The sequence below is a fragment of the Giraffa tippelskirchi genome, chromosome 4 (genome assembly GCF_054371585.1).
Source record: "Giraffa tippelskirchi isolate mGirTip1 chromosome 4, T2T-mGirTip1v1.2.pri, whole genome shotgun sequence".
NCBI classification, from domain to species: domain Eukaryota; kingdom Metazoa; phylum Chordata; class Mammalia; order Artiodactyla; family Giraffidae; genus Giraffa; species Giraffa tippelskirchi.
Window position 1 is genome coordinate 168,899,217 of NC_137278.1, and position 13,904 is coordinate 168,913,120.

Genomic DNA, 13,904 nt, shown 5'->3' on the forward strand with positions numbered 1-13,904 from the left:
GAAGTAGACTGGGGAATGGGAGGCACCGTAAGCCTATTTCTCTTGGATAAGAGGGTGTCCATCCAGTAATGGGGATCTGGGGACAGGGAGGCAGCTTGGCCCTGGAAGCTATCAGAAGAGTGATTTAAGTGAAATAATGTCATGATTTCTGAAGTAGAATTCTAAGGTCCAGTTCTACTGTGACCAAACCTACCAGTTCCCTCATATGAACAGAGAATCTATTCACCAAAATTCCAAAATGCTAAGGAAAGGAAAGCCCAAGAGGCCAAGATAAAGTGCATATTTATTTGTTTGTTTGCTTTTGACAGCAGAATCATAAGGGATTTGCTTTTGCTGCAGAAAGAGGTCAGAACTATGTCAGGAAACCAGAGAAATAAATTGTAACTCTGGCTTGCTCCGGCTTATCAGTTTCCACTTCTGCTTCCAGCCACACCTTCTCGCCTACGCGCAGCGGCAGCGTCAACATGCCAGAGAGATTCCTGGGCTCTTTGGTGGAGACCTGATGCTTTTCTAAGACAGAACTTTTGTCCCTCATCAGCTGAATAGTCACCTTGCAGTGATGGAGATCCACGTCGAAGAGGAAATGGTAATTTCCTGGCACCCTGCATGTGAAGACCCCAGTGTCCTCCTGTAAGTCTCTCTGGGCATTGTACAGGACCTCTGTGTAGGGGACAGGCTTTGAAGGTGAAGGCAGCTGGCCACTGAGCTTCACAGTGAAGGCGGACTTTCTGTTGCATGGGCATTTTACACTTGGTCCTGGAATTCCCGTCACACCTGGTAAACCTGGTATCCCTTGGAGAAATGGACAAGACACAATAAGAAGGTCATAGAATCCAATAAAAAAATGATATCTCAGTCAATGTGTGAAACCACCACTTTTTTTTTAAATAACATCATGGTAAAGAGATTAATCTTTGCTGTATGATTAAATTGTTATGTCACATCTCTGAAACTGACCAGCTGTGTAATCAACCTTTCTGGGTTGTATTTCCTCATCTGAAAATATTATTATTGACGTCTCATGTGATTGTTGTGAAGTTGTAATGACACAATGCATGTAAGGTACTCACAGTACCTGTGCGTGGTGCATACATGTTATTTCCTATATATTATTTCATCCTGATTGGGGTGGGACTAACTCTCGCTAACAGCTTCGCTGGTGGCTCCGTCAGTAAAGAATCTACCTGCAATGCAGGAAACCCAGGTTTGATCATTAGCAAGAATTTTCCTTCTTCAGAGGATCTTCCCAGAAGAAATTTTCCCTCTCCAGGGGATCTTCCCAACCTTGGGAAGGAAAACTCTTGCTAATGATTCTAATTTTACTGAAGACGATAAAAAGGCATGGGTGTCTAACTCTGGGGACCAGAAAGCCTTTGGATTACTAAATCTAACCCTTAAGGCCCATGATAATGGCCCCATAAGAGACGACGCACAACTGTGATCTTTCCTGAGAGCCCCTTTTGGCCCGGTCTCATTGGCTACAAAGAAGTCCTGGGCAACCAGGACAGAATCTGGGAAGAATCTTGCTTCATACTCAGGTGCTCCCTGGGCATCATCCTTTTCATAAGAACTAGGTTTGGGGCTCTAAGTGCTCAGTGAAATCCAATGTTCTGACGATACATGATGCCCTGCTACACTTATTAAACCCCCCTTTTTTTTGCTGCTTATCAGATGCTCTGATTCATGATACTGACTCTACTCAGCACATGTTCCCACCATGACTGACCCACATGGATCCCAGTACCCTGGTTCTAGAACTAGGCCAGTCTCTCTGTCGCCTGTGATTTGAGCTCTGGTTCCCCTGCCCTGGGACCCAGTCCTACAGCTGACCATTTCCTCCACAATCTTTTAATCCTCAATGCCTTTTGCTCCTGAGCTTATGAGGATTATGACTTTCCTACCAAAAACATGAAACAAGAGGGGCAAATAAAAAGCAGAAGAATGTATTTCTCACCTCTGAGACCAGGAGGCCCTCTTATACCTGGAGGTCCTGGGTGTCCTGGCAGCCCCGGAGGTCCGGCACACCCTCCTTTCTCCAGGACAGCATTTGCCATTAGGATGATGCTAACCAATATCCGGAGATCTTGATTAAAGAAACAAAGAGAAGTGGGGTTTTTTTTTCCCCCTGTTTTTTATTTTGTTTTATTTATATATGAAGGGTGGATAGGTAGAGTTGCAACCTGACCCAGGAAAGGTATCATACCTAGAACTAAACACAGGGACTCAAATAACAATCTTACCCTTACTAGTAAACTGAGCAAGTTACTCCCTGAAATTTCCTTATCATTCATATACAGCAATAATTACTCAGTTAAAACTGTTTCTGAATCCTGAAAAGTCAACATTTTTTCTTTATCTGTCTTTGAACTGATAGAACACAGAAAGCACTCGATCACAATTCTTAAATACAAAATGCTTTATTCTTATGAGAACCTACTACATCTCTCTTTCTCTTTCTCTTTAGTTGCTAAGTCATTTCCAACTCTTGCGACCCCATGGACTGTAGCCTGCCAGGCTCCTCTGTCCATGGGATTCTCCAGACAAGAATACTGGAGTGGGTTGCCATTTCCTTCTCCAGGGGATCTTCCTGATCTAGGAATTGAACCTAGGTCTCCTACATTGCAGGCAGATTCTTTACCAACTGAGCTAAGAGGGAAGCCCCAACCTACTACATATTGAATGCTTGTTATAGAAAAGACATTGGGCTAGAAACATCATATCAGTAAGAAGTCATTACATGCCTGGTATTTTTGCCATAAGCATCTTTGCCCCAAGCATTTTCACCACAATCATTTTTGCCCTATAATTAATTTGCCATAAGGCAATTTTGCCATAAAAGAAAAAATAACTGGTTGACAGTTCAGTTTCAGTACTCCCATTTTTATGTTACACAAATCTTAGCCCTCATAATGGTCCTGATAGTGACGAGTAGGCGTGGTGATCTCAAAACAGTGGATGATAACAGCTACATATAAAGACTTGATAGAAAATATGTGGATAAAATTTACTACAAGTGTGAAATAAGATCGTACAAAGTCAGATTGCATACCATCCTAGAAAACAACAACATATCAGTTTGCAAATGCTTGGGTGATTTGAAGGCAAAGAGTTGAACCAGTATTTCCAATGGAACTTTGGAACGTCTGTCACTGGACATGTGACACAATGTTAAGAGAGCAACAATCCTGTAGAGGATTTCACAATGCAATACAGAGCTCAGTTACAAATATGCATTCTCGTATTTGAAAACTGAAGGAGGAAGTTTTAGCAAAAAAGTGCAATGCTGAATGAAGAGACAACTCTACAAGCAAAAGAAAAAAAAAGACAAGTGGTTAAGTACAACCTACAAAGTAAAATCAGTTATTTGCATGATATTGTCATGAATCTGCACATTTTTAATGTATTGAAATAATTGTATTTCACAATTAAGTTTTTTAAATTTCATTATTCATTTCTCAAATGTTTTTTATATCCTTTTAAATGTCCCTCTTTTATCTTTCATTATTTTTGTCTTTTAGAGCAAAATTGCCTTATGGCCAGTTAGTTATGAGGCAAAAATATCTGTAGTGAAAATGCTTGTGACCAAGATGTCTGTGGCAAAGAAGCTGGTGGTCTAGAACTGTACCTAGGACTGTTCGTTACACCTCTACAAGGGAAAGTTTATATTTCATTTTCCAGATTAGCAGTTTGAGATTCAAAGAGGTGATTCTACTTATTTCCAACCAGATTGCTAGTCAGTTACAACCCTAGGATGCGTGCTTCTGTGCCCAGTGGAATCCGACTCTTTGCAACCCCATGGACTGTAGCTTGCCAGGCTCCTCTGTCCATGGCATTTTCCAGGCAAGAATACTGAAGCCAGTTGCCATTTCCTCCTCCAGGGGATCTTCCTGATCTAGGGTTTGAACCCATGTCTCCTGTATTAGCAGGTGGATTCTTTACCCCTGAGCCACCTGGGAAACCCCAGTTACAGTCTGAAGCAAGATTCTTATTCAAGGCATTCTGAATTAAGAATCAGCGTTCTCAAATATGTGCTTTTAATTAGTTAATTAATTGTTAGCTGGTGGCCCTGCCCTCTCATTTCTCCAAACCCTCTGCTCTTGGCTTTCACCTTCCTTGTCCAGCTAAGTCTTATAGCACAGCAACCCACAAGAAGCACCTTGATTTGGATTGTATTCTCTCTATGTTTATGTTATGTTTCTGTCTTCCAGAGAAATAATTTCAGAAAACCCATTTTTGGCACTAGAATATTCACCTCTACTAACAAAATGATACACTCCATCCACCCTCTTGCAAATACTTGACCCCCTCCCACAACCTCCGTCCGTCTCCTACCAGGCATTCTCAGGACAGAGCCTTTCCTTTGTGGGATGGGCGTCTCTGAGATTTCTTTCTGAAATGCTTAGCTGTGTGACTGAGGCTTGGGCTCTGGTCACTGTTCACTCTGTCAAGGCCTTAGCTAAATGATACGAAGTTGCCTGTTCAAATATTTATCCCTGGTCCAAACTGAGACAACAAAATTAATATTTAATCAGAAGGTGGATTTAGGCCATCCACTCTTTCTGAATTTGGATCGTGGGCCCAGTAGGATTGTCAACTAGAAGTCTTAAGTCATTTTCAGATTTCCCTTCCAGCAGGTCTATTATGGAAGCAGCTGTTAACACATATAAGGCCAGGATAAGGAAGCCGTTTCTTCTGTTTTGACTTCTTTCTGAAGACTTATTCCTTATGTTTAACCACAGATCTGGAGTCTTCACAGACCATTTTCTGAACAGAAGGCCAAATGCAGAGTAGGAAGTCTAGAATTGAGGGTAATTCCCAGTAAGAATAATGTACTAGGGGAACCAACATTGTGATACATAATTAAGTGGTCAAACAAATGTCAAGTATGCAGTGCTAATTAATATTAGATACTGTTTTAACATGGGCTTCCCAGGTGATGCTTATGGTAAATAACCCACCTGCCAATGCAGGAGATGTAAGACTCCGGTTTGATCCCTGGGTCGGGAAGATCCCCTGGAGAAGGGCATGGCAACCCACTTCAGTATTCTTGCCTGGAGAGTCCCATGAACAGAGGAGCCTGGTGGGCTACAGTCCATAGGAGTGAAAAGAGTTGGACACTACTGAAGTGAGTTAGCATGCACGTGTTATTTTAACATGTATGGCACTTGCCTCCTTTGATCCCAATGACAATCTTATAAGGAAAATATCTGTAATTTATTATATTTTACACAAATAAAACTATAGAACACTCCATATCCTTATTATCCTTATTTTATTCTTTCTCCCTGAAATTCTTATGCCCCTGAACTTTGATGAACTCTAAAATTTGGGTCAAATGTCTCCTTTAGTATACATATCAAGCATATAAATATATGGGAAGAAGACATTTTTATAAAGAGAATAAATTAGAAGTTAGTTCTGAGTTAGGGTAGGGGACAGCTCAGCACTGAACACAGTGAAGTGGGTGAACTATAATTCAAAAGTGAATAACTGCTTGTTATTTTCCTGTAAACCACTACTTGCCTAGGGTGCAAGGCCAACTGGCATATCAATGGTTGTCAAAGGGAATAAGCTCATCTGACCTAGCAGTGGATTGTAAATGCCCAGTAAGCAACCCAGAACATGTAGGTGAGTGAATCCTCTGACTTCGCTTCTAGAATATTTTTTGCAAGCAGAGGGTTGAACAGTTATCATTACTTTGTGTAATAAATGATTGATCTTTTTTTTAAAAAAAAAAATCAATGTTCTACTGAGGATATATCTAATTGATGATAATAGAGATTTCCTTCATCAAGGAAAGGTTAGAACTTGACTGTACATAGAATAAGATGGGGAAACACTTTACCTTCCCATGTGTGCCCTAAATTCTGTTTGGAGAAAGTACTTCTTGGCGGGGAGAGTCCTTGCTAAGAATATGTGTTTTGATATGGCTGCAGCTGGAGCCAAAACCACAGGGTAGAGAATTAAATGATCATGCATGTACCAGACATTATTTTCAGACCATAAATATGATGTCAACAGTAGCTGTTTTGGAAGATATTCTTTTGAGGAAGTTCCCTTTTATTCCTAGTTTGCTGAAAGTTTTTATTATGAATATGTATTGACTTTTGTCAAATTATTTTTCTGCATCAGTTGATATAATCATATGATTTATGATCTGCTCAATTTTAAGATTTAGTATATAATGTTAGTGATCAAGACACTGTGGTATTCGCAGAGGGATATAAACATACATCAGTGGAACATAAAAGAAAGCTTACATAAATCACACACAATCAACCTGTTTTTACAAAGATGCAAAGCCAATTCAGCAGAGAAAAGATAGTTTTCAACAAGAGGGGATATATGTATATGTGTAGCTGATGCACTTTGCTATGTAGTAAAAACTAACACAACATTATAAAGCAATAGTACTCCAATAAAAAATTTAAAAATGATGTTGAAACAATTGGTGGTCGAAAAAATTGATATTAACCTAAACCTCATTTGTTGTTTATTTGTTCAGTCACTAAGTCGTGTCTGACTCTTCGTGACCCCAGGGACTGCATGCAGCATCCCAGGCTTCCCTGTTCTTCACCATCTCTTGGAGTTGACTCAAACTCATGTCGATTGAGTCAGTGATGCCATCCAACCATCTTATCCTCTGTCGCCCTCTTTTCCTCCTGCCCTCAACCTTTCCCAGCATCAGGGTCTTTTCCAATGAGTAGGCTCTTCACCTCAGGTGGCCAAAGCATTGGAGCTTCAGCTTCAGCATCAGTCCTTCCAATGAAAACCTCATGCCTCATACAAATATAGACTCTAAATGGATGATAGATCTCAATGTAAAATATAAAACTGTAGTACTTTTAGAAGAAAACATTGGAGAAAAATCTTCCTAATCTTGGGGTAGGTAGAATTCTTGAACATGACATCAAAAACTTAAATCACAAAAGACAAAATTCGATAAAGGGACTTTCTGGAAAAAAAAATTTTGCTCTTAAACACTGCTAAGAGATGGAAAAGACAAGCCACAAACTGGAGAAAGTATTTACAATCTCTGACAAAGAACTTGTGTAGGGAGTACATAACAAATTCTTTAAACCTAAGCGTAAGAAAACAAACAATCCTTTTAGAAAATGGAAAGCTTGGACAGACATTTCACCAAAGAGGATATACAGATGGAAAATTTTTAAAAGTATATTGAAGAATGTTCCAACACCATTAGTCATCAGGGAAATACAAATTAAAGTCAACATGGGATGTGACTACATACTTACTAGGAAAATTAAAAATTTTAAAATACTAATAATACAAAGATACAGAGCAGAAATTATCCTCCAATTAAAATAAATTAATTAATTTTAAAGAAAGGTACAGAGTAACTGGAGCTCCCCTACCTTGTTAGAAGGAATGTAAAATGGTATAGCTGCTGTGGAAAACAGTTTGGGAGTTTTATTAAACATACCAACTGTATGAGTCAGCAATTCCAATCTTGGGTGTCCATCCTAAGAGAAATTAAAGTGTATTGTGGCTGAGAGAATCATTCCCCCAAGATTTCATGCCCAGATTTCTGTGAACGTGATTTCACTTCTGTGATTGTGTTTTGTCATATGTGCAACTTGTTACCTGAAAACTAGGTTTGCCTTTTGGTGGATGTGGAGCCAATAGACACAACCAAGCCAAAGACTGAGAGGAGAAAGGGTTTATTATTACTTGCAGCAAATAAGTAGAACACCAGGGAACTTTCCCAAATCAGTGTCTCTCCAGCAGCAAAACTGAGTAAGTTTTAAGCTAAGGTACATGCATATTTATGAAGGCGCTTGAGCAGAGGAGAATTCAGCATATGATTGGGGCATAGTTGACAGAGTCCAAGCTTTGGTTGATTGAAGTCAGAAGGGTCAACATCATCATCCCATCCTGCATGCTCTGCCTTAGTTCCTGCAGAACTCAGGTATATTTTTATGTATAATCCTTGAGGAGGAATTATCAATGCAATGCATGTGTGAGTGCCAAGTCGCTTCAGTCTTCTCCAACTCTTTGTGACCCCATGGACTGTAGCCTACCAGGGTCCTCTGTCCATGGGATCCTCCAGGCAAGAATACTGGAGTGGGTTGTCATGCCCTCTTCCAGGGAATCTTCCCAAATCAGGGATCGTCTGCACTCTTACGTCTGCTGCAGCAGGTTCTTTACCACTAGCACTACCTGGGAAGCCCTATCAATGCAATAGGATTGTACATTTGCCTTTTCTCTGTCCCTGAATTCCTTTGTTCCCTTAAGATCATTGATGACTGAGACCTGTTCAAAGGCAAGCACTGCAGCAGGGCTTAGACAACAAAATGGCTTCTCTTAAGTCAAGAAAGCCTGCCTGGTTCTCTTTCTCCAGAGACCGCTTACCTATCAGCTTACAGACTGATCTTAAAATAAGGAGATAATCCTCGATTGTCTGGGGAAGCCCTAATGTAATCATCTGTGCCCTATAAGCAGAAAAGGAAGGCAAAAGAGAAAGGCAGACAAATCTAAACAGCTGAGGGCAAAGGGCAACCTTCAGGAGCTAAGGATGGTTGTGAACTTGAAGCCAGAAGGGAAACAGGGAACTCAGACCTACATCCTCGTGGAACAGATTCTCCCAACAGCCTGAATAAGCTTGGAAGAAGAACTTTCCTTCTGATGCCTTCAGAAAGGAAGGCATCCCTATGGACACATTGATCTTGGCCTCCTGGGACTCTCAGCAGAGAACTCCTCTTACCTGTATTATGCCCATGATGCCAAAAGCTTGGCCACTGTGCACCCGTGCTGAATTGAATCTCAAAGACAGAGTTTGAGATGAAGTAGAAAAGGGTAGCTTGGGAATTCCCTAATGGTCCAGTGGCTAATGCTCTGCACTCCCAATGCAGGGGGCCCAAGTTCTATCCCTGGTCAGCGAATTAGACCCTGCATGCTGCAATGAAGATGGAAGATCCCACGTGCTGCAACTGAGGCTGTGTGTGTGTGTGCTTAGTCACTCAGTCGTGTCCGACTCTTTGTGACCTCACGGACTGTAGCCAGCCAGACTCCTCTGTCCATGGGGATTCTCCAGGCAAGAATGCTAGAGTGAGTTGCAACGCCCTCCTCCAGGGGGTCTTCCCAACCCAGGAATTGAACCCAGGTCTCCCGCATTGCAGGCAGATTCTTTACCATCTGAGCCACCAGGGAAGCCCAAGTAAACTGGAGTGGATAGCCCATCACTTCTCCAGGGGATCTTCCTGACGCAAGAATTCAATACTTCAGTGCAACGTTGCTGACAAGGTTCAGGTGTGTGCATGGTCTGAGGTGATAGTTTTCCTAATCTTGATTAGTTTCTCTGGTCCCTTTAATCTTGCCTTGGGTGGTTTCTTGGCTGCTCCTCCCTTGATTAGCAACAGTTGGAATCCACCCTTTGAAATTCAGGGAAGGTCTTGGAGGCTGGAATCTTGCCTACAAGAAACAGGGGACAAAAAAAAAAAAAAAAAGGCTTCTATGCCCAGGAACCCACATGGTGCTCCCCCACTCCCACAGTTTCACCCAGACTTCTGACTCATGGAAACTATGAGATAATAAATGGATGCTGTTTTAGCTCCTAAATTTGTGGCAATTTCATGTCAGCCATCAAGACGCACATAGGACATGCAGCTTTCATGCCTTTCCCACTGGCATCCTTTAATTCCTTAGCTTCTGCCTTTGTGAATGCCAAGGAAAAAATCCAAGCTCATAAACCCAGTCCTATTCTGTAGGTAGAAGGAAAAATAAGGGAGGAGCTGGGGTCATATTCTGGGGCTGTGATGTGGCTCAAAGAGGAATAGATCCAGGGTGGAGTCCACTTACTTCAATAATCAGATTCTGGTCTCCAGCAACTCACTGCCAGAGGGGTGTAGAGGGAAGGACTCCAGTGTGAATGTCAATCGCCCTAAATTTTCTCTGGTTAAAAATTGACCAGCCTATTAGCCTTAAGAGAGATAAGAAATCAAACATTTATTGAAATCCATTCATTTAATCAGCCTACTTAAATCTATCTAAATGAAGCTCAGGAGATAAGAACAGAAAAACCAAGAGGCTCTATGGTTGTTCAAATTTCTTTCCACAAGTCAGGATGCCTGGGGAAAGAGGAGGAATTTTCTTCATGGGAATTACAGATAAGAGTTCCTTATAAAAGCAACAATATTAAAACTGCTTACTTTGTTTCAAGCCTGATTTTGAGTTTTTAACACGCTTTTAATTATTTCATTCCCATAATTATGTAGAATAACTTACCCTAGCACAAAAGAAATAAACATACTTTACTCTAGAGGTGATTATTCAGACGCTTGAGAAAAAGATGCAAATATTTCATCCTATTATATATCCTATGATATATAACTTCATTTGAGAGATCTCAATTTATTGATTTATAAACAATAGTGAAATTAAAAGACATTTGCTCTTTGGAAGGAAAGCTATGACAAACCTAGAGAGCATATTAAAAAAGCAGAGACAACAGTTTGCCTACAAAGGTCTGTGTAATCAAAGCTATGGTTTTTCCAGTAATCATGTACAGATGTGAGAGTTGGACCATAAAGGAAGCTGAGTGCCGAAGAATTGATGCTTTTGAATTGTGGTGCTGGAGAAGCCCCTTGGGCTGCAAGAAGATCAAACCAGTCAATCCTAAAGGAAATTAACCCTGAATATTCATTGGAAGGATGGATGCTGAAACTGAAGCTCCAGTAGTTTGGCTACCTGATGCGAAGAGCTGACTTATTGGAAAAGACCCGGATGCTTGGAAAGATTGAAGGCAGGAGGAGAAGGGGATGACAGAGGATGAGATGGTTGGATGGCATCACTGACTCAATGGACTTGAATTTGAGCCAACTCTAGGAGATAGTGAAGGACAGGGAAGCCTGGTGTGCTGCAGTTCATGGGGTCAAAAAGAGTCAGACAGACTTCACGACTGAACAACAACAACAAAACTAATAGCTAACACTTACTGTGAATTTATTATGTACCAGGCTTTGCATGTTTATTTTACCTAATACACAATGAGCCCATAATATTCGTTACTGTTATTATCTTCAACTTTATAGAAAACGAAACAGAAGCAAAGCAATTGTTTGGAAACTTGTCCAGAATCCACCTCTGAAACAGGGACTTTGACCCTAGGGTCCACAGGTTTTAACCACTCTGCTCTATTGACCTGTTTCTATATATCCAATAACTGCCATGTACTCTGTTCTGTTTAATCCATTCATTGTGAAAAGAGAGGCACATTTAGTGAAATGTCTGTCTAAATCTACAATTTGTAAATCTATAAATTCTTATGAATTTAAGTTAAAAATTCAATACAAACAACTCCAATTAGGGTGACAATATAACATCTGACTCAAAGCTATCTCTGTCCCACGTTCTCTTTCCTATTCTAACTCCCAGCCAGGTACATCCCGCCACATTCCTTCCCTGGGCCCATGAACTGTCCTTGTGCTCTAACAAGCCATACCAATTTCCTAATCCTAATCAATGAAAACTCTCCCAACTCCAGGACTGTGCATATTGACAGGATCCACAATTCCAACTTTGGGGGCAGTTATCGAATTCAAGAGTGCAGTAGTTGCCTTGTCTCTGTCTGAAGAACTATCACTTCGACACTTCTGCCTAAAATTTGCTAAACCATGGGTCCCCAACCTCCAGGATGTGATAATGCCTGGTGATCTGAGGTGGACCTGATGTAATAATAATAGAAATAAAGCACACAGTAAGTGTAATGCACTTGAAGCAACCTGAAACTATCCCCCTCCCCATCCCCCAGTCCACGAAAAGCTGTCTTCCTTGAAACCGGTTCCTGGTGCCAAAAAGGTTGGGGGCCACTGCTGTAAATCTAGCAGCACCAGATTGAGTTTTGTAGCAGTTCTGCTCATGGACCACACAGATAGGCAATAACACATGGACTCCATTATCGTAGAGACCAACAAACTTCACACTATAGTCTCTTGTATTCTCCCTCCACTTTAATTATGAAGAACTAACCATGGTACCCTGACTCCATTCGGGAACATTTTGCTTCACAGAAGTAAATCTTTTGTGAGCACTGATATATAATTCTTTGATAATATCAGAAAATGGAATCCCACAATATATTAAAAAGTATCTCTTGCCACAGCAAGTAGTTACTTATTTGTAGATGTCCCCAGGCTTGACCGATGTTAATTACAACTAAGATAATGCTGCATTTAATATTCAACTTGTTAGGATTTGTTTCTCAAGGAAATCCTTTCCTTCTCCACCTATGGGAGCCAAGTTCTGTTTTATGTACTTAGAGGTCCCTGGGGGCCCTAGCTCCCTCAAATAAATCATACATGATTATACTTACATCCTCATTGAAGCAGGAATATTTGAGGTCAGAACTGTGTTAAGAGTTGACTTGCCTTCCCTGCCTAGATGGGTAAAAATTTGCTGAAACCCAGTCAGTTCTTAGAGCCAACAATAGTTAATTTATCTAATGCCCTAACTCCCACCTCTGTGACTCCTTTTGGTAAAAAGAATGAAGTTCTTTTTCTCACAGTATGTTTGTCAAAAATACATATCACAACTGAAAAGGCAGGAGGTAGAGTGGGGTAAGAGCCACTGACAGTGAAAATGAATTACAAGCACCTCATTCCACCCTGTTGCTCTTGGAGTTGAGGACCCCATAGGATACCAGGACCAAGAGGGCTGGAAGGGTTACCTGGGGATATTGTTTTGGATTAGGCAGAATTTTCTTCAACAGGATACTAAAGTTTGAGTTCATTAAACTACTGTTTTGGCCATCTCTCATATGCCCAGAAAGGTGCCAGTCTTTATGCACATGTTTGTGTGGTAGAAACAAAGTAGTGCTCAACTGCAATGATTCTAAAACATCCCAGTCTTCAAAAACATCCCCTCTATCACTTAATTCTGGCATCTTCCCCACCACCCCCCAGGGGCAGTCTTTCCTTTTACACCTAAAGATGACACTGCTGATGTAAATGTCTTTGTGCAGGGTGGACAACTGCTTCAATCACAATAAAAATAAAATGTGCTGATGACTCTTTCTCTGAGCCAACTTTGATAAGGGAATGAATGGAGAGGAGAGTAGGGCTCAGAAATATTTTCTGTTGAGTCTTTCTCCTTCTTCACACTAAACAAGTCAAGCCCTGGTAGCATATGGAAATCCACCAAGTCAACATACAATGTTTACTGTTTTGTGAGTGGGAAGAACTTCTCTACTTTCCTGATGAATATTTTGCCTCTCTACAACACAGGTATGTCCTTCAGGATCCAAACTAATAGGTTTATCTTCTAACTTTGCCATTAATAAGTAATGTGACTATGGGCATCTTGCCACATCTTTAACCATAACAAGATGGCTTATAGGGCTTCCCTGGTGGTCCAGTGGTTAAGAATCTGCCTTCCAATGCAGGGGACATGGGTTTGATCCCTGGTCCAGAAAAAATGCGTGTGCCACAACTTTTGAGCCCACGAGCCTCAACTACTAAACACTGTGCTCCCTATAGCCCACGCTCTGTAATAATAGAAGCTACTGAGATTGAGTTAGGTGATAGATGGGCTCCAGGTTAGATATTTACAACCGGCCTCCTGTTTGCATTTCATGGGGAATGAAGAAGTGGGCTACAAGTTCTTACAACTGTTAGCATTTCCTGAGACAAGAGATAGGTAGGCTCTAGCTGAGGAATTTATAGTCTCCTGTTTGCCCTCCAAATTGGAAGTAACAACAGAAACAGGGTAAATAGCCAGCGTTTGTCTCTTGTGAACAGCTTATGGTAATAGTCATGGCAAGGGCAAAGAGGGGCAAAACCCCGCTTGAGTAAAGGATTAAGGGATCCACACTCCCCCCTCTTTGGGGACAAGGGAGACACTACACATGTGCAGAAAGGCTCCTTGGGGGTCAAAAGTCAGGGGATAAT

The 13,904-nt window shown here is 41.1% G+C and overlaps 1 protein-coding gene across 1 annotated transcript; it reads right to left on the reverse strand.

Annotated features, from left to right (window-relative positions):
• Positions 1 to 267: 267 nt before the first annotated feature.
• On the reverse strand, positions 268 to 4,339 carry LOC145545693 (protein HP-20 homolog). The gene is made up of 3 exons (XM_081590511.1): positions 4,333 to 4,339; positions 1,955 to 2,083; positions 268 to 792 (listed from the first exon to the last, which is right to left on the reverse strand). The coding sequence occupies exons 1-3, from the start codon at positions 4,337 to 4,339 to the stop codon at positions 353 to 355; spliced, it is 576 nt and encodes a 191-aa protein (XP_081446637.1). The 3' UTR covers positions 268 to 352.
• Positions 4,340 to 13,904: the final 9,565 nt, after the last annotated feature.